A 22,222-nucleotide genomic window follows, 5' to 3' on the forward strand; every position below is an offset into this window, starting at 1 on the left:
AAGGACACATCTAGAACAGAAGTTGTAAGACAGAGTCGATGAACCCCAAATGGTATCAACTGTAGTTACTGAAGCATCAGTTCTGCCCCCAGCCTTATGGTAAAATCCTCTTTATCTGAGCTACCTTCTGTTGTGTAATGCTCGAGGAGCTCTAAAACTAGACCCATCCCCTAGTACCATCAAAGTAACTTTCCATGAAAGATGAAAGACAATGTGTCAATGAATCACAGCACCACCAAAAGACACCTCCCAACTTAACCTGGTCGAATGGGTGAGAGCAAAGGAGGGAGAGATCCTTTTTCTTCACTGCTGCAACAATGATCCACTTATAGATATGGTACCTGGGCCTACGGTGTCTCTGAAAGACCAGAGACGGAACTTCAATTCTCAGAAGAGGTTGTGTGATGCATGAGAAATTAAACAGATAATTCCGACTACACTGGGACCTGGCCTGGGAAAATTGTCAAGGTCCTTGTAAGACTGAACCCCATCTCTAGAGAGGACCGCACCAGGAGCTGCCACGTCACTCTGCAATCCACAGCAGCGGTGCTTAGAAAGGACTCCAACCACACTCTATTTCAAAATGAAACTCCCTTGTGCAGTGTTTAATAAGGGGAAAAGATACAGTTAGTAAAACCTGAAATTCAAGGTAAACTCACAAATAAGCCACATGAATGCAAGAGGACAGAGACATCAGCAGCCTAATTAAGATGACAGGAGACAGCTCACAGTACGTCAGACTGCTGGGGAAGAACACAGACAGTTCACACTATGTCAGATTACTGGGGTAGAGCACACAAACAACTCACACACAGTACGTCAGTCTGCTGGGGAAGAGCACACTAAGCTACAATCAAGAGATTTAACCTTTCCCTGGGGCATGACTTCTCCATTCACCACCAGCTCTCAATGCCAGGCTCAATAAAATGAGTGAGTGTTGGTCATGGTCACCTATAGCCCTAGTACTTGGGAGGCTGAGGCAAGAGGACTGCCACAACTTCAAGGCCAGCTGGGCTATAAGGTAAGTCCCAGGCCAGATAGTTACAAAGCTAGACCTTGTCTCACAAAACCAAACCAAACCAAGCAAGGTAAGTCACATGGTCTCCAGCCAAGAGAGGTGAAGACTGAAGCCACTTTTTAAAAAGTTACAAAAATAGTGTTGGTAAATATTTGAAGTTAACCAGAGGATTTAAAGTGTTATTAGCCAAGCATGGTGAGACAGGCCTGGGATCCTAGGACTTAGGGGAGGTTAGGTTGGAGGCTTGCAAATTCAAGAGCAGCCTGAGCTACAAAGTGAGATGTCTCAAAAATATAAAATTTAAATCTCATCCATTTCCATACAAAAAAATGCAGACAGCTTTCCCATAACCAGAATAAGCATCTCAACTAACCTTTATACACTCGCTTTTTATTAATCATGCCCCCAGCATCAAGAGAGTCAAGAGGACATTCCAAGTGGGATGTCTTCTTACCATTTCGAGACACGTCAAGCTCCACCAGCTGCATGAAGTTCGCTATTTCTGGAGGGAGCCGCTGAATTTCATTATCACTGAGTCCAAGCTTTCGTAATTTGACTAGCTGGAAAAATTGCTGAAAGAGAAAATGGTGTAACATAAGTTTCATATATATCTGCACGGCTCTTTGAGATAATAGAAAATTTCTGTTTGTCTTTCAAAACTAATGAAGCCTTTACCGATGTCAATTTCCTAATCTGAGTAGTCAACTGATGATATGAAGGAAGACATCACTGGCAAAAGCTGTGTACAAAATACCTCTCAGGACGTACATTTTTTTTGCAAGTTCCTATCCATCTACAAATATTTAAAACTAAAAATGTTTAAGAAAATGAATATGCAACTTCATGAGAATAGATTGCCACATCTTCTAGTTATCAAAACTAAACTATTAAACCTGTAAGAATAATATATTTTTAAAGAATTTTAATTAAAACTATTGTTTATACAATACATAACACATTAATTCTATTGGTTAGGAGTCGAAAATCTGTACTGGTGTCCCAAGGCTGCAGCATAATAAATAGGTAGTCTTTCTCCTATACCCTTCGACAATGTACTAAAATTTATACAGAGATGAACATAAATACAAAGATATGCAATTGTAAGTAGCCATAAAGAAATTAGGTCAAGTTCCTCTAAAGGAAGAAAAACTGACTGAAAATTCATTTTTAATAAACAGTTAAATCCTTGTCTTCTCTTCTCTACCCTTCACAGCCAGGCAAAAAGTTAACTGACACCATGGGGGCTTTACTGGGGACAGCATGGGGACAACCAAGACCTCAGGCCTGGGCACAGACCTAGTGACACCAATCATCCTAGAGTCTGCCATCCCCAACACACACAGTTTCTACACATGCTTATCTCACCCATACTCCCAGGGTCTGGATCTCTAACTTAAACACAGTCTAGATTCTCTAGACATGTTAGAAAAAGAGCCTACAATATCCAAGTCTCTCTCTCTCTCTCTCTCTCTCTCTCTCTCTTCTCTCTCTCTCTCTCTCTCTCTCTCTCTCACACACACACACACACACACACACACACACACACACGAACACTTATTACTTCCCGGAGCACATGAGCATAAACACACCACAAAAGAAACAATACAGGGAACCAAAGGAAACATAAGCTAAAAAGTATAGGATCCTCATTGGGGTAGGTGGGGATCAAGCTGAAGCTGTATGTTACCAAATCAAGAAAAATTGGAATTTAAAAAAACACAATTTAAAAAATATTGTAGCCTCCACAAAAGAGACTAAGAGAAGTAAAGAAAATTAATAAACTCCCTCAGAAGTTTGGAAAAACTCAGGGATGGCAAAACAAAAGAAAAGAAAAAGTAGAAAAACTAAACAACTCCACAAGTAATAATCTGTGCCAATAATATGGAGTTCAAATGCAGGAAACTGTAGAACATGGCTTTCTGGCTCCCAGGGTCACACCATCAGGACATTATGGTTTGGATTTGAACTGTCTCCCACAGTTTGAAACAAGTTTGAAACACTTGTTTCCCAGCTACTAGTGCTGTGAGGAGGGGCCTTAAGGAAGCTTCAGTAGGTGGCACCCCAGGTGGGAAAAGTGTATCACCATACTTGGTGGTTACAGCCCAGATCCGGGGTTCATCTCACTTTTTCTGAATACTGGTCCACCATGATGTGATTAGGCCCCTCCTTGAGCTGCCATTGCCATAAGCACATCTCTTCCCACTGCCATAGCTACCCGGATACAAAGGGCTCAAACCATAAGCCAAAATAAATCTTTCCTCCCTTGTTTCTGTCAGTTATTCTGGTCACAACAATGCAAAATTAACTAATAGAATGAAAAAAAAAACACAATTATGGAATACTGAACTAATAGAACTAATAGTTCTGTAGTAAATATAGAGGTAATTGGACTTTTTAAACTTCCAAAGATGAGTGAAATAAAGGGGAAAAATGACTACCAAGGAGTTTGAATTCAGAATGGCACTGGACCTGACACAAACTTCAAGTGAAAAGTCAAAAGGTCAAGGAAAATATTTCCCACCCAAATATGAAAAACCCACTTTTCCCATGCTTTCCCCATAAATCTATCAAAATGTGAATGTAAATTTAAAAGAATAATATGACATTCAGGACAGCAAATCAACAAAACTCAGAAAGACAAAAAAAAACAAAAAAAAAAAAAAAAAAAAATCCCCAAGGATATTCCCATAGATCCCTGAACCACAATCCCGGAAAGTAACCAGACTACACAGAAGCCAAATATATAGGTTCTCAGGAATTATCCGAGGTGGTGGAAAGTACAAAGAAGAACCCTGCATAATCCTTCACACATTTAGAGATAAATCAGAAACAAGAATGGAAACAACAAAACAACAGGGGATGTGGTTAATTCCAGGAAATGGATAGCATAAGAAAAGAAAAATCGTAATACACTGCAAGATTTGGTTAGGAGAAATACATAGCAGTCATAGGAATATTATACCATCTACATGGGTAAAATCATTATGTCAATATTAGAAAGGCAAGAAACTAAAAGTGTTAAAACTTCAACTTGCACTGACAGACATGTACAGAGAGTTACAAAGTGGGGCATAAACCAGTTGAAAACCAAACAAGCCCCTAGTGATACAGACATACCTATGGAAACAGCACAGAGTGGGGGTTCTCAAAAGTCCAGGGAAGGCAAAAGGTCCCTCTTCACTGATTAGAACTGTGAAATGACTGCATATACTACATTGCTAAAGATAGAAAATGAATTTGCAAAGAAGAAAGTGTGTACTAGGATGATAGGATGCTCCAAATGTTGATTGAAAGCAGCTAATATTTAGCAGTCGTCTTTTCCTTTTATTTGTTAAAAACAACAACAACAAAAAAAAAGAAAACTGGTACTTATACGACAATCCAAAGATGCACTGCATTTTGAAAAGCCAGTGCGCTACACACAAAAGACAAAACTTTAAGTCTACGGATGTATACCTGGGCACCACTACTCATACTGTAACTGAAAAACAGCAAAAATACACATAGTGCACAAATACATCTTTACATTATGATGTTAAAATAAAAACTAGGAAGCACATTGTGAATAAGGAAACAGACTAGCTAGCTGTTACATAATTCAGTATTATGCAAATAATAAAAAGATAATTTAAAACACAACAGAACTTGAAAAGGATTACCATGAAAACAAAACTCTAAAATTAATTAACTAGTTAATTAATAAAGTTCTAGGGTCTCTGGAAAAAGCCATGCTAACAGGCAAGCAACTACAGTGAGAGGGCATTGGGCAGGATGGAAGTAGATCACAGTTAGGTCAGGTGACAAGAGCACTGCATGAACTACTGTTATTAAGGTTAAAAAAAAAAAAAAACAGATTACTTAACGAACTATGAATCTACGCAAATGGTTCTACTAATTGGGCGTATTTGATAATAATGAAGATGCTCAATGGGCGCTAATCCCTGAGCTCTCTTTATCCATCAGTTGAGATTTATTTTAAGGGATGGCAATCTCTTTTTACTAGTTGTACTAAAGCATCAGCAGACACAAAAGCCATTGAAAAGAGTCACATATTTGAATAACTGAGCCAATGCCGATTGTTCAAAGAGTCTGACAGTTCCATAATACATCAATGTGTTTACTCAAGCATGAAAAGCTTACTTTGTCTTCCAAGAAAGGCATAATAGCAGCACTACAAAAGCCATCACCAAACCCATGCATCCAGGGCCCGTCTGTATGTAACATACAAGAAATCAGGTAAATTAGATACTCAGGTCTGCAGCAAATAACAAGAATGATAACCTATAGATCTCCATGTCATAACAAGCAAGCAAATTTAGAGTTTTGTTCCACAGGTTGATCGCATCCTCGCCTACAGCCTGTTCCAAATGCTGCTTTAGTCAACACGGGGAGGTACACACTAGCTGCAAAAACACAGTATGCTATGATCTCAAAAGGAACCCACTAACTCCTCAGCCCTTCCCCACATTAGCCCGAAGGGTCTAAGCAGGTGTTCAAATGTCCTAAATCACCTACTTCTCTTATAAAACTGAGGAGATGTCAAACTATATCACATCACAAATTTGCAGCTTCCTTACACAGTCAGAGAAAGAATTCATAAGCTATAAACCCTTCTGTCTTGTTTCTGAGATCAGCCAGGGCACACGAAGAACAATTTGTGTAGCTCTTCTGGCAGGGTGCCTGAGCCCTGAGCAGTCATATGACAGAACACACAGCAACACTATTCTTCAAATCTACATGTTTGATTACAGCTCACTGACCCACGCAGAGCACAGTCTGTGCAATTATATTCAGAGAAACCCCAATTGCCCTGGGTGGTTACACGGCACCGGGCTTCTTATAGCCACTATTGTTTTTTTAACAGATAGTGAGCCTTGCATTCAACAAAACAAAATGCCATTCCCATTCTCCATCTGGCAAGGCCTTTGCCCTTTTGGTACTATTAGTCCTTTTCTGCATTTGAGAAAGGGGCAAAGGAGATCTGAATTCTAGAGGGATGCACCCTTTCATGTTACTACATGGCCAACCACCCATCAGTTGTACCCAAGTAGCCCAAATTCCTCTATAAAGTAGAGGAGAACCACCATCATGGACTCCCACGTGGAACAGTGTCAAGAATGCCACAAACCTCTGAAAAACTGTGACTGAGCTACAGTGACGCCCATTTCCATTTTGTAGGCATTCTAATCCTTGACCAAAATCTTTTACCTTTTTGTATTTTATATAACTTAAATATAATCCTTACCCTCTCCTCATTAACGTGGGCTGTCTTTCTGATCAACTACCTACACAGATACTGTAAACCAAAAGCATTTCCTACAAAAGTCAGGAACAAGAAAAAGGTGCCCACTATCACCAGTCTTATTCAACATAGTGCCGGAAGACTTCAATCAAAGACACAGAAACAAAGGGGATAGATAGAAACAGGATGGGCTACAGTGAAAGCATCCCTACTTGTAGATGACATGGAGAAAAAAGATAGAGAAAAAAAAAAACCTAAATACTCCACCAGCAAACTCGTAAGACACCTTCATAAATGTGCCAGGATTTAAAGTCAACACATAAAACCCAGTAGCCCTTCCATGTACTGATTATGAACTTGAAGAGGAAGAAATTAGCAGGAAAAAAATCTCATTCATAAGAGCTTCAAAAGAAAACAAAACAAAACAAAAGTAAGTCTAACAAAGAAGGCAAAAGACCTAAACTCAACAATGAAAACTTGAAGACACTGAAGGAAACAAAACACCAGAAGATAGAAACCTCCCACAAAAGAGATCTGCAGATTGAATACAATCCTTAACAAAATGCCAATGATATTCTAGAACTAAGAAAAAAGTTTCTAAAATGTATATGAAAGCATACATTACCCCAAGAAAGAGAAAGAGTAATGCTGTAGGTATCACACACCTACTAGAGCTAGCAGAACAAAACCTATGTTTTAGCATTAAGACGTGGAATAGAGAATGTAAAAATGAGCTCGTACAGCTACAGCCAGACATCTAATCCTTGGCCCTGGAGTCAAACATATATTGGGGAAAAGCGGGAAAGCCAGCCTCATTAACAAGGATGGTAGGTAAGCTTGATTTCTGTACATTAAAAAATGAAACTAGGTCCATCTCTCCCATCCTACACACACACACACACACACACACACACACACACACACACACACACACACACACACACTATCAAAAACTGGATCAAAGACCTTATATGAGAACTGAAACTTTAAAACTGGCAGAGGAAAACCTAGGTAAAAAAAACACTACACTTAAAAGCCATAGATGAAGATTTTCTGGAAGGACCCAAACAGAACAGGAAATAATCCTAAAAGCTGACAAGCAGAATCCATCAAATTAAAAAGCTTCTGTTCAAGCAAAAGGAACTACCACCAAAGCGGAAGAGACAGCCTATAGGATGTGAAAAAGTCTTCCTACCACACAGTAGACAATTAATCTCTAAGATATATAAAGAAGTGCAAATGTAAACATCAACAACTCAACCAATCAAGAAATGGACTAACAGAATAGAGAGTTCTCAACTAAGACATATATGGTGGAGAGGTGGTTGGGTAAGGATGTTTGAAAAAGCCACATGGAAAGCTAGTATTTTTGTAAGCTTATGTATTGTGTGTGTGTGTGTGTGTGTGTGTGTGTGTGTGTGTGTGTGTGTGTGTGTATATATATATATATATATATATATATATATAGCTTAATTAGAGTTACTCAACACAGAGGATTATGCTCTTCCTAGAAGCCATAGGCTGCCAAATAAAAAGCCCAGGGCCAGATGTGGCACAGGGAGGGGATGGTGTGAATATGCTCAAAATACATTGTATGAAATTCTCAAAGAATAAATACTTTTAAGATAAAACATACACAAGGCCAACAAATGTTCAAAAAGATATTCAAACACGCCTAGCCATAAGGGATGTGAAAACTAAAGCTGTGGAGACAGGGATATCATTCAGTTGGTGGAGTGCCTGTCTAGCATGAATCCCTTTGAGTTCAATTGGGTACAATCTGCAATACCACATGAACCAGTCACAGACCTGTAATCCCAGCAATGGGGTGGTGGTTACAGAGGATCAGATAGTTAAAGTCATTCTTGACTACAGAGAGTTAAAGGCAGCCTATGCTACGAGAGACCCTATATCAAAAGAAAAGAAAAACTGGGTTCATTACCTCAGGAAGAACAGATATCTCCAAGAAACCAAATGACAAGAAATGCTGGTAAGAATGCAGAGAAAGAAAACCATTTAGTGATTGATGGTAGGAATACAAATGTTATAGCTAATGTGGAAATCAGTGTTGGAGGATCCTCAAAAAAATGAAAATTAGAACAATCATGAGACCTAGCTATACCATTCATGGTTTTACAAGCAACAAACTGTAAGTCAATGTATCCTAGAGACAGGTGCACATACTTGTTCATTGCTGCACTATTCATGATAGTTAAGAAAAATAGAACCAATCTAGATGTCCTTCAACAGATCAATGGATAAAGAAAGCATGATGCGTAAACACACACAAAATGCAATTTTATTCTGCTACAAAGAAAAACATTTGCAGGAAAGTGGATGGAAGTGGAGATCAGCATGCTAAGCAAAATAAGCTAGACTCAGTGCCAGATACAAGTTTTCTCTCATAGGCGAACTCATTTAAGTATATGTATATATGTACAGATGTGTGCATGTACATTAGTGTGTGGTCTATGAAAATAGAAAGGGGACCATGAGAAGAAAGAGATTATGACTTGACCTGACCAATAAAACATGTGGGATTGTAAGGTCTAGCCCCAAGAGTCCCACTGTGTCTTGAAGGAAGATGATAAAGGCCTTGGGGAAAGTAGGGGAGCATCAGATGAGATGGCACTAACTGACAGAAGAGAGATTGGCAGAGTAAATGGTGAGAGAGGCCATGGGGAAGGAGGATGAAGCCTCTTCTATTTTGCTAATCTTCATTCCCCACCCCTGTCCAAACACTCCTGGGGGGCGTGTCTTTGTGTGCATGTGTGTGTTAAGGCCCCAATACAGGAGACTGGAAAACAGTATCCCCTAACAGATGGAAAGGATAACAGAAAACACATTAAAAAGTGTCATGGGAAACGTTGCAAAACTAAATAGTCTGCCACAAAATAACTGGTAGAAAGCTCAGATCCATTATAGGAGAACATGTATTAAAACTGGATGTTAATGATGGAGTAGTAACTTTTCTAACAGAAATTAAAGAGAAAGTAGCTGAATAAAAGGTTTCATAATAACAAGAAAGTTTATAATAGACAAGAAGGAAAAATATTTTACAGAATAGTAAAAGACCCAGGTGAGGGCTGGAGGGGTAGCTCAACTGCTATAGGCTAAGCTCACAACCAAAGGAAAAACAAAAACAAAAACAAAAAAGACCCAGGTGAGCTAAGCAGAGAATTAAATAACTGCATCTCAACATCCACAATTTGAGTTTGAAGGGGGCTTAGCAAATGCTCAACTACTGGGGGTGCTGGGAAGATGGCGTAGCAGGTCAGAGCGCTTGCTCCAGATTCTGGATCCTAGCACCTACCCATTGATTGAGCCAAGCATTCTATACACACATACAACTGCAGTTCTGGAGAGGAAAAGAGACAGCAGGATTGCTGCAGTTGCTACCTTCCAGTCTTACCAAGAAAATTCCAGCCTCGGGCTCAGAGAAAAACCTGCTTCAAAAGAACAGTTAGAGAGTGACAGAGTAGGTCACTGAATACCCTCCTCAGCATCTGTTGTATGCACAGGCCCAGGCACATGAACTCACACACAGTATCCCCCAGCCTTTCCTACTGCACAGCAGGGTAAACAGAACTGTGTATCATACATTCTAAAATAACTAAGAGCAACTTTCCGATGTTCTCAGCACATTCTAAATGATTTGAGGTGATTGATACTATACTGACTTTTAATTGTTCTACGTCATATTCAAAAATCATAGCATTATTTTGTATCCCACAGTCTTATACAATTATAAACAGTCAACTTATAACAAAAGAATTTGGAATGCTGACTCGCAAAATAGAAAACTCATATCCAAATGCTCTAGAGTAGGGAACAGTTAATATAGTTAAAAATTTGAAATGAAAAAGCCCCATCCCTTACTAAAACTATTTCCTCTACAACTGGAAAACTATTTTACTTGCCAATTTATTTGTTCAGAGGACAGATTACTGATCTAAAATATAATATTTAATGGGTTTGTGTTCTAGCTGCACAGGAAGCCTTTGTGCAACTAAGAAAAGACTGTTCACTCATTTCTTCCCATGGTCCTAAACTCTCAGTGAGCCAATTTCAATCAGACAAATCTGCTCCCCGCAGAGTGCTAGCAGGTGTGCACTTGGGCATTTGTAACAAAGGGGCTGCATTTATTCTGCTCAAAATAGGTCTCCAATCTTTTGGTATTTTAGCCCCGTTGATAATTTTATCCTCTCATTTGCTGACATGTTGAAATATTCTCACGGTACTTTCATGCCCCATTACTCTTTCACCATTAATGTGTTTAATAAATATATAAATGCCCAAGGTTCCCCCACCATTGTTGAAAATACTCAGGGATAAATCACACTGAAAATCGTGATGCCAGGAACGCTCTGTTCTTTGTGCTTGATTGGAGAAGTGGACAGTTGACAGCAGCATTGCAATAACATGGACAAAAGAAACTCTTTATATATATATATATATATCTTATTTTTAAAACCATCTTATTTTACATATCAATCCCAGCTCTCTCTCCCTCCTGTCTTCCCATTCCTCCTACCATCTCCCCACCCCACCCAACATCCACTCCTCAGATAGCATGAGGCCTCCCATAGGGAATCATCAAAGTTTGTCATATCATTTGGGGTGGGACCTAGGCCCCCTCTCTCCTGTATCTAGGCTGAGGAAGGTATTCCTCCATAGGGAATGGGCTCCAAAAAGCCAGTTAATGCACTAGGGATAAATACTGGTCCCACTGCCAGTGGCCCCATAAACTGCCCGAGCCCCCCTCCCAACTCTCACCCACGTTCAGGGGGGCTTAGTTTGGTCTTATATAGGTTCCCCAGCTGTCAGTCTGGAGTCACTGAGCTCCCACTTGCTCAGGTCAGCTGTCAGAAGAAATTCTTAATTAAAACCAGAAGACATTAAGACAGTATTGCTTTACTGGGAACCTGAATAAGCTGTTGGCATGGGAAGAGCAAGGCTGCTGGTGCCCACAGAGAACTGACAGGAGTGACAGGGGCTCAGCAGGGCGGCATAGTCTGGGAAAGATCAACTAAGACAACACTATCAACCAAAGCATTAGTATCATTAGCTCGTTTAGCATAAGCCCCAGATGCTGGACATGCAATGCGCGGTTTTCTCTGTTGCATTTCTGTCTCGCTCTGTTCCCATCATTCTTTGCTATGCCCCTGCCCTGACTCTTCCCTTCTGGAATGGGAATGTTTATTCTATGCCAGTGTGTATTAGAAGCATGTAACCTGTTTTCAGATGATAGGAGGTCACAGTTAAGTGAATGCCTTCAAGTTGGTCATAGTGGCACAGGTCTTTAATCCCAGCACTCAGGAGCTAGAGACAGGCAGATCTCTGTGAGTTCAAGGCCAGCTTGATCTACATAGCAAGTTCTAGGTCACCCAGGGCTACAGATCCTGTTTAAAACAAGGGGGACTGCCTTCAGTCTCACTTGAGACTCCGACTTTGGGCTTCTAAAGCAGTATTGAAACTATTACACACTATGCAGACTTTTGAATTTGGACTGAAAGTATTTTGCGTTGTGAGATGGCCATGAGTCTATGAGGGCAAAGGGTGGAAGGTAATGGACCAAAAGTGAGGTGTCTAGGTGTCATACTGACAAGGGTGTCATTTCAATGGCTATCTTGACTGTTAACTTGATGGGAAGCACCATCACGATGGAAACCCAGTGCATGTCTCCCTCCTGTCTTCTGTCAAGTCCTGCATCCTTCTTGTTGAATCATCTCTTCTTCTAAACTGTCTTCTTTGTTTCTTGCTGCACAAAAACTTGTGATGAAAGCAATTTAAGGAAGAAAGTGGTAATTATGGCTCCTAGTTTTAGAGTACAGTCCATAACAGCAGGAAACTGATGGCAGGAGCTTGACGCAGATGACATGTCTATGAGGGTTTGTTTTGTTTCTGTTTGAGACAATCTCATTATATAGCCTGGAATGGCCTAGAGCTCACTATGTAAATCACACTTGCCTCTAGCACACAGAGATCTGTCTGCTTCTGCCTTCCTGGGTGCTGGGATAAGGCATATGCCACCATTCCAGGTACTATAAGGAACGGAACTGTTTTAGATCTTTTTCTTAGAGGGTTTTTTTTTTTTTTTTTTTTGATTAAGTGTAAAAAGACCTACTCTAAATATGGGTGGTATTTTGTGTTCTGGAGTCTCAGACCAAATACAAATGAGAGAGTGTGTTAAGCACAGGCAGTGTCACTTTCTGCCTCCTTACTAGAAATATCATGGGACTAGCTACTTCCAGCTCCCGCCATCATCACTTTCCCTTCAGTGACATAATCTGGAGCTACAATCTACATTAAGTTGCTTTTGTTACAAATTGTAACATAGCAAGGAAAAAAGTAAAGCAGACAGTTTGAAGATGTTCAAACAAGGAACCCTGACTCCTAAGGAAATCTAGAAGACGGCATAAAGCAAGTGGACAAGTAGCTAATATAGAAGGTAGTAAGTGGAAAAATCATAATAAATGAGGAACATCCTCCTAAGAAAGAATAAGGGTCATCAAGATGGCTTAGTGGGTAAAGCACTTGGCTCAAAGGGTGGTGATCTTAACATGGTCCCCAGGAACCACATGATGAAAAGAGGGAATCAACTCCCACAAGCTGTCCTCAACAAAACCACATTGTGGCTTACACATACGCATGCACACACAATCTTACACAAACACACACACACACACACACACACACACACACACACACACACACACAAATTTAACAGAAACATTTTAAAGAAAGGATATTAATAGTTGGGCATTGGTGGCACATGCCTTTAATCCCAGCATTCAGGAGGCAGAGGCAGGCAGATCTCTGTGAGTTCGAGGCCAGCCTGGTCTTCAGAACAAGTGCCAGGATAGGCTCCAAAGCTACACAGAGAAACCCTGTCTCGAAAAAAAAAATAATAATAAAAAATAAAAAAAAAATAAAACCATTATCAAGAAATCTTGAAGGGAATAGATAACATGATTTACCACTTAATACAACACATTGAAGCCACGGATTCATCTCTTAAACCATGAAGCCCAGCAAGCTTTGCACTGGTAGCCACAATGTCTCTGCACTTACTTTAGAAAGCCTGTTCCAAGACCTTGCCACAGTAGAGAGGGGTATCTTCGTGCAGCAGAAGACAGCAAACACTTAAAACTAACCCAGTCACCAGAGACACACAGCCCAGAGTCCCACAGGACCCCAGGGGACTCACTAACAAGCCATGTGAACTGGATTAACTGTGCAATGCAGTGAATTCAGACTGCGAGACTCTAACTAGATTTTAGACACTCAGAAATATAATTATCTAATTATAATCACTGTGAAATTTTATAATGGAAGTAGGCTGAACTTGTTGAACATTTCCTAACATTAGTCTAAATACACATAAGCTATAATATATTTTTATAATTACAATTTAGGATTTAAATTCTCTCATATTAATATAAGGGTTCCTCTCCATTCACATATGCTTATATTCCAAAGTTTCTGTAGCTCCTGTACCTTTAAAATAAATGCCTATATTTAAATTTCTCACACTGACTGAATTAATGCTACTTCCACTGGTTGACCAACAGTGAAATAAACATCTTAATGGAAAAGCTCAGAGTATCCCCTAGCAACTCAACAATGCAAAACCCAAACAGATTTCACACTGACCACTACAGTTTAGTGTCACAAACTGAACCAACTATCAAATTCTAACACTGATCCAGATGAAGAAACACAGACCTGGGCCTAAGTGAGAACCGACTGAATCACCCCACTGTTTAAGGCCCAAGAGCAGCCCCAGAACTCAACAGAGTCTGCTCAACTTTCCCAATCTGCACTTTCATCTAATTAAATGCTCAAGCCCTAGGTCTGCTCTCTGCATGAAGAGAACAGAAAGCCTCTGAAGCCACCCAGTTAAAAGATGTTCTTTTTAACAATCTGTGAACTGTATTTTCTACTATTTACTGGCAACCTGGGTAAGAGGCAAAACACTCTTGATATTGTCCAATGCAAAACCATGCAAGTTTGATGGACGGCTGCCTGAGGCCACACACTGAGCTATCCTACTACATAAATGAGGGCTACAGTTCTTCCCCTGTCACCGAGCTCTTGAAGCTACTTCTGGCTGTGTTCTTGCATTTGCTGGCCAACTGGTTGCTCAAAACATGAGTCAGTAAGGGCCAAACTCAGCACATCATCTCAAAAGTTCCAAATCAGAAACCTCGGTGATATGCACTCAAAAAGAAAATTCATGAAATGAGGAAGGGAGAGAAGGAGAAAAAGGAGAGAGGGAGAGAGGGAAGGAGGGAAGGAGGAAGGGAGGGAAGGAGAAAGAGAGAGAGGGAAGGAGGGAGGGAGGAAGGGAGGGAGGGAGGGAAGGAAATTCATGAGAGGGAGAATGGAAGCCTTCAGGAGTGACTGAGCAGGTAAAGGGCTTCCTGCTGTGCAAGTGTATGGATGGGGTCTGGGTCCCCAACAGTCCATATAAATACCTGGTGGCTTCGGCAGTCCACAAGTAGTCCCAGCACTCAGACATGGGGGATCCGAAGGGAAAACTAGCTAGTTAGACTAGGCAAACCGTGAGCTGTGGGTTCAGGTGAGACACTCTACCTGAATTTGTAAGGTCAGTCAAGGAAGACATCAACCTCTGGCCTCTGTATACAGGTGCACACACACTCATATTGGATACCTACACACATATGAATGTACGTGTGTGTAAAAGGACTGGTAATGCAAGATACTCCCAAACATAAGTCCAGTGTGAAGTGTGGGAGAGCATCCTTGGCACCTGAACCACCGGGAGACATGAAAGAGGTCCTAGGTGTCTAGCCGGGTGTGGCAAGCCCTCCATAAGGTCCCTGGCAATTTTCTGAGCTAGTTCATTGGTCTCCATGACTTCTCTGCTCCAACTTCCCAGGGTCTTATTCCTGGCTGACAGTCAATTTCTTTACCCAGATTTGTACAAAATAAGGGAGCAAGGCTGCTATGTCCTGGTTCATTAAACCTATCATCAGAACCACTGGGAGGAGTGGGGAGACACGGTACTCACTTCCTGACTCCTCTGTCTCTGGAAATCCAAGAAAAACACCTTCCAGAGCCAGAGTGTGAGCCCAGGATGCCCAGACTTCTTTTAAGGAAGACTATCATATGTAGGAGTTAAGGGAATTTGAAATTCAAATGCATCATTAACAGAGTGCTTTTGAAACCCTACTTTCAAAAACCTTACAACACCACTTCATTTATTTATTTGTTTATTTTTCACAAAAGCAACTCTAAAATAATGAGAAATAATCCTTTTCTCTGTGTGGCCCTGGCTGTTCTAGAACTGGCTCTGAAGACCAGGCTGGCCTTGAAGTTACAGAGATCCGCCTGCCTCTGCCTCCCAAGTGCTGGAATTAAAGGTGTGCACCACCACAGTGAAAAGTAGTCCTAATGTGCCAGATATTAGGTAAGGCTTCTACACACACAATTGCATTTCAACTAAAAACAGCCTGATCCAGGCCACTACCTTGATTCTACAAGAGAAGTAACTGAAGCACAGAGAAGACTCCTGCCAAGGCCAGGCTACAGGTGAATCACTGATGAAATGCAGAACCCCATTCAATGCCACACCCACCTACCATCAATGGCAGAGCAAAGTGTACTATGGAATTTAAAGTCTCTAGGGTTCTCTAAGTAACTGGCTGGCTGTGTGAACTCGGGCAAGCAGCTTAACAAGCCTCCTAAAAACCAGTTTCTTTTTTGGTGAAAATGAACAAACATGGTGTCTGTCTTTACTGAGGTGGCCATTATATGAGTGAAATACTGGTAACATATCTAGAACAGTAGCTGCATATGAGAAATGTATAATACATTAGCTATAATAACCACCTGTGGGTATTATAAAATCAGATCCTTCTTTGTATCCGAGTTACAACATCTTCTCAAATGTAAGAACTCTGATCCATCCATCTTGTACCCCTGGAACACACTCTCAAGATGCAAGCAAGTATGTTCTAAACAGCAATGATGATGATACATTTTTTTAAGAACTTCTTTTCATTTGCAAAAGCAGAGGACCACACTCACAAAGACACTTTACGGGAAAATCAACAGAAAGCTAGGATCAAATGTTACATGGTCTCAAAGAGTAGACCTCAAATATAAGTCAAGTAATCCATAATCCATCAGGCACTTGGGCTCTAGCCAAACACAGCAAGTAAATCCAAAAGCGTGCTTCACACTAATCAAATCAACAAAAACAAAGCAAAGGTGAGCTAAAATACAGACCAAAGGGCTGGAAAGAGAACAGGAAAGCTCAGAGCAAGGCCAGCAAGACTGAGTGACCAGTGTCCCTAAGGCAGACACAAAAGGAGTGGGGGCAGGAGGGGAGCTGGGAGGCTGCACTAGAGAAAAGCCCCATTAAGAGATTGTCACCACTCTGGTTAGGCTAGGCTGATCCCAGAGGGGTGTTACCCTGAGAAAGGACTCTTCTGCCTAAATACCTGCCAGCAACCTTGGGCACCTGAGATGGCAATGAAGCGCAGTTAGATCTCTGTCTCCCTATCCCTCTTCCATTCCCCCTCCCTTCCCCCTCTCTCGCGGGGGGCCCCCCACACACACACACATCCAGTAGACAGTGATTCTAATTATAAAAAGGAAAGAACACTGGCAAGGTAAATTATGCACTGGTTATTTTTTGCTCATTTGTTTTGTTTTTATAGGTCAGAGCCAGGGGTCAAGAATGCATTTCTATATGCTCAGGAACTCTACCAAGTGTGAGTACATCTTCAAATAGGCCTGCTGAAGTAAGTCCACCTTCCTCTAACACAATAGAAACATGCCTTCTCCAAGCTTGACCACTCATCACAGGACAAGGTAGGAACTCAAAGAACCCAGGCACGTGCTAAGAACATCGTTAACATTAGTGGGTTGTGAGAGCTTTCGAAGTATGGGCTCTTAAACCACCAACATAGCACCCTGTAAGCCATCGGTTACCACACACTGATTGTCAGATGCAAAGTGCCAGAGCCATACCTCAGCCAGCTTCTCCTGCATGTCCAATGTGCTCTCTAAAAGCTCCCTGGTGGCTTTTTCTAACTTCAGTTCCCACGCCCACAAAACCCAGAGCCCTATGTTCCTATGCTAATGAACCAATTGCCGTCAGTTATGACTTTATTGTTCCCAATACCTTTCTCCAGTAACCAATTACTCTTTCCACATACCACTTCTCTGAAGCTTTACCCAACTGTGAGGGCAAAACAAAAGATGTTCCTTTAGAGCTCTGCTTCTTCAACAGGTGGACAAACCCCCCCCCAGCTGAAATAAAGCATAAACTAAATAGGCCTCAGTGTGCCTCAAAACACCTACCATACCTCTACTTGCCAATAGGTACCCAAAGCCCAGCTGTCCAATGAAGCAGACTATCTGACCACTGTCTATTAAAATGCAATTGAAGTTCAGGTTCAGGACATTTGGCTCACATATATTCCCATTCCCTGGTAAGAAAAAAAATGGGAGAAGGCAGCAGCTTTGTGCCAGAAGAGTGAGAGTCAAGTTACCAGTCTTGACATCCTGGGACGATTATGTTAGGAATATGGTTCCTTGCACCCTCCTATTAATGCAGGCTCCAAACAAGGACTTAAGAGATCTGACCTTTTACATGCTCCATTAACTCTTAAGAGGTAGCAAATCTTGGGAACATTTAAACCAAACTTTATAAGGACAGTGCCATGCAATTCCCCATGTGTAGTTAACAGACAATAAACAGGAACACACAGGACATAGGAACAGTGTACAGAGTACAAGCCTAGTGATGCCCCCTGAAGCAGCAAATGGCAGTCAAGTGAATGGGAGTCAAGTAACTGGGTGTCCAGTCGTGGCTCAGAATATCTGAAGACCTGCCATGAGAAAACAATTAGACTTGCTTGACACGGTCTAACACCAAGAAAGTGAAAGCATATACTCCCCTGTATATTGAACTAAAATATGGCAGAGTCCTCAGGGGATATGAAGTGAGGTCTATGAAAGAAGTAGGCCTGACAACAACTTGGTATAGTTTTCTGAAAGAACTGTAGAATCAGATATGCAACTGGTCTAGAAAGTTCCTTAATGACCCTAGGGTTCTCCAAGTTCAATGTCTAGGCATAGTTTCTGTCTCACATTCAAAATCTGCCAAGGTAATTTACAGAAACACTGGGTGATATGCATGTTGGCCTATAACTAACTAGCCTATAAATACAGCATTTACAAGAAGCAACAAGGACATCTATAGATTATCTGGATTCATATGAGAAAAGTCAAGCACAACACAATGTGCAGCACAGCCCCTGGTGTGTAAAAAGAACGTGAAGGAGCAATGGTCAAGTCAGGCAGTAAAAATCATAGCTATGCTCTTGAGGACTATAAAAAAGAAGTAATATCAAACTTACAATCTCTCCCTGCTTCAGCTCCAGAGGGCGGAAATTATAGGTATGTACCACCACTCCATGATACAAAGAATTCTCAAATGTAGAAATATAACTGACTTCTATCAAATTTTTCCATGCTGATAGAAACTTACTTTTAAATTAAAAAAAAAAAAAAGTCTCACAGACGAGGACAGTATTATGTGGGAATGAAGGCTATGGCAAACACCTCAAATACGTGGGACACAGGCAGTATTAACCCTGGGGTCACAATAAGCATCAAGAATACTGAAAAGCTTAGATGGGTGTCCAACGTTTAGACGCTGTCATCTACAAAATGCATTGGATGAACTCAGCAACATTTTGAACATATGCGATCCATTCTGCAAAAAGGTTTATGCTTTGGAAATGCATTCAAGTGCCGGACCACTTGTGTACTGTCCTGGTTAGCCTTGACTGTCAGTGTGATACAGTCTTGAGATCCTGCCAGCTTCCTTCGGTGACAGACGTTAAGATGAAATAAAAACAATACACAGACATGAGATGAAATAAACCCTTTCCTCTCCTGGGTTGTTTTTTGTCAGTGTTTTGTCACAGCAACATGGTAGAAAAGAACTAACTGTCCTGTCTCCTTCCTGTTGCTATGACAATACCCCAACCGAAAGCAAACTAGTGAGGAATGGATCTGTTCTGTTTACAAGTCTCAGGTAATAATCCATCATGAGAGAAATCAGGATGAGAACACATCCACAACCAGAGAAGTGCAGCAGAAACCATGGAAAAACCCTGCTATCTGGCTCGTGTCTAGCTGGCTTTTTTATATCCCAGGAATACCTGCCTAGGATGGTGCTGCCCTCCTGCATCAATTAATAATCAAAACAACCCCACACACAGACTCCCACAGGCCAATCTGACCTATGTCATTTCCGCTCTCAGGTGACGCTAGGCTGTGTCAACTTGGTAATGATAACGTGTATTGGTGATGGCTGTTCTCAAATAATCAGGACAGCGTCACGGCAGTCTTTGTTCTTTTGGTCTTTTCTAGCGCATGGAAAGGCTTGCACCTAACTGAGTTCAGTCTTCCTCACAAGTGGGACAGACCTGCATCTTCCAAAAAGTAAGCATGTAGGTTAAAAGTCTGCAAGATTCAGTGAGGATGGGTTCAATGTACAGCTGCTCTTCCTCACATTCTGAAGGAGCATGTTCTACCGGGACAAAGAGAATTTAGTTCTATTCAGTGAGATTTCAATACTTTGCCAGTGACAGACGAGATGCCCATTTGTCAGGTAACCCTGAGTGAACCAGAGCCACATTGTGAACCAACCACTTCACAGCCCATGAGTCTACTAGGAACTGGCCTCCTGCCCAGTGGCAATCTGAGCCCTGGAAGCTTGCCCTCCCCAGCTACCATTAGCAACACATGCTTTCACTGCTCCCAGCCCTGGCTTGTGAAGACAGTGGGGATGCCAACAGCCTTCCTGGTTTTCAGGCACTAAAGCTATCTTCCTAGGTTAGAGTGCTGCAACTCTGACAGAATACACTGCATCTTACCTCTCCCGGTCTCCTCCAGTGTGTAGGTCACTGAATGCCTTTCTCCGGCTTCTTGTGGACCTTTATTTGTCTGAAGAGCGAAGGGTCAAGTTTAAAGTGTGTCCCTTGCTCTCCCCAAGCAAAGGCTCCCAAAGAGCCTTTGCTATCTCTATACCCTCCCTCAGCAGCTCAAATTCCCTCCACTGCTATGTTCTTATTGCCAAGGCTCCATACCCTTCTCAGAGCACCAGGAAATGCAGAGAGGGTGAAAACAGAGACGTGGCCTCTCCACAAATGACTGGTGTGGTCATGATATTCTTTTTGACAAACTTTATTTCAAAATCAGCGCTGAAAAACTCTTTACTGGCACCCCTGAAAAAGCAGAAACAAGTTAATCTTCTATTAAAGAGTAAGTGAAAAAAAAAAAAAGGATGGCAGTCGAGTGTTCTAAAGAAAAGTACTAACCAACCATGGCATCCTTCCACAGCCAACTTCACAATGTAGCTCTGCTTTTAATAGTGCAGCAGCTCTACCCTCTAAACAGAACACCTGGAAGGACAGAAGAAAGGATTTATTATGAACAAGCAAGGACAGCGGTGGTGACACATGCCTACAATCCCAGTCCTCCAAAGACAGAGGCAGGAGAATCGCTGCAAGTTCGGGACATGAGAAACTACATAGAGAATTTCACATCAGTCAGAGCTGCATGAGGCCTTATCTATCTCAAAACAGCAAAAAAGAGAAGAAAGAGGAAGAGGAAGAACTACTCACATAATCAAGACCAAGAGATATTTTCAGAATAAATAAGACACAAAACAGAGAAGCACCATCATAACTCACACTGCTAAGTCCCTGAGCCAGGAGACATGGTCATAACGTGTAAGAGACATGGTGACAAGGGCCCACAGTATTTTTAGGGGCCCTCAAAATGTCCTATTTTCCTTAATGTCAAAAGTTTAAAAAAAAAATACTGAGTAACAATGAATACATAATAATGGTTCAACCCTGAATTATATTTGTCTAGTGCAGCAATAAACTATAATTTACATTTTATGGAAGAAGTAGCCATTAAAACCAAAATGCCTATGGGAAGGCCCAGAAAAGTCACCTGTGGCTTTGTCCTTAGAGAACAGGTTGAGAGGGTGAGGATCCAAGGTAGACACAAAAAAACCACATGGCGGTCAAGCTTGTACAAATGCCACTCCACAGAGAAAGCCCACGGAGAATCAATGCCACACACTGTAACAAGCACGGAGTAAAGGAAGTGACGTTCACTTTCAACTGTTCAAAGAAAGCTGGGTGAGTGGTTCTCATGTGTCCTTTGAAATGACAGAGGGAAGAAGAGCTAATACCCAGAGAGAGAAGACACAGAGAGATGGTTCTAGGTGGTTGGCACTACAGGACATAAGCGAGCAGTGCCCATGGTGCCTGACAGCTTTGTGCGCTGCTTTGTTATTTTTCCCTGCTCACATCTATTTCACTTACAAAAACCTTTAGCAAGTTACGATTTTACTACATGTGACTTCAGAATACAATTCTTCCATTATAGTAAATAATGCCCCATGCCTTTCAATGAAGCGCCTGCAATTCAGTAGTGTATGATAACACCTTGTGGCAGCCTAGACAAAATAGAGAAATGCGGGCTGAGAGATAAAATGAGGGGTGGAAAAAAATCAAACTGGTTGGACAAGCAACATCCACTTGACAAATATTGATGGGCAGGCCTGGCTGCTTGCCTGTTAGAAGACCCTGGGGCTGGGGGAGGAGGTGGTGCTTTCCATAGTAGAAGACTGGCATACTGCTAAGAGGTGTGTCCACCCTGGGAAAGGCCCCCTGCCAGGTGCCTTCATACTCGTCCATCATGCCTGCACAAGCAGTCTGGGACACAAAGACCACTCCGTTTTATTCCAGGGAAACAGTATGAGAACGGAAGCTGAAAAGGTGGAAGTACTTGCACGTGCAAGAGTTACCTGGGAGCAGCCTCGAGCTCCTCCTTCCTTCCCATTCCGTCACATAAACACTGCCAAATTTGAGGGTCCCTGAAACTAAGTTGTATAA

The 22,222-nt window shown here is 41.5% G+C and overlaps 1 protein-coding gene across 3 annotated transcripts in view; it reads right to left on the bottom strand.

The window, feature by feature from the left end:
* Nucleotides 1–22,222, bottom strand: part of Lrrc1 (leucine rich repeat containing 1) — a 119,807-nt gene that overhangs the window by 75,441 nt on the left and 22,144 nt on the right. For 2 of the 3 annotated variants that reach the window (XM_027411113.2, XM_027411112.2), the window contains exon 2: nt 1,392–1,590. In XM_027411113.2, the coding sequence (XP_027266914.1) occupies nt 1,392–1,590 (199 nt within the window). The remainder of the gene's footprint in view (nt 1–1,391; nt 1,591–22,222) is intronic. The other variant, XM_027411114.2, reaches the window with a different exon arrangement.

Source organism: Cricetulus griseus, chromosome 4, assembly GCF_003668045.3.
Source record: "Cricetulus griseus strain 17A/GY chromosome 4, alternate assembly CriGri-PICRH-1.0, whole genome shotgun sequence".
NCBI classification, from domain to species: domain Eukaryota; kingdom Metazoa; phylum Chordata; class Mammalia; order Rodentia; family Cricetidae; genus Cricetulus; species Cricetulus griseus.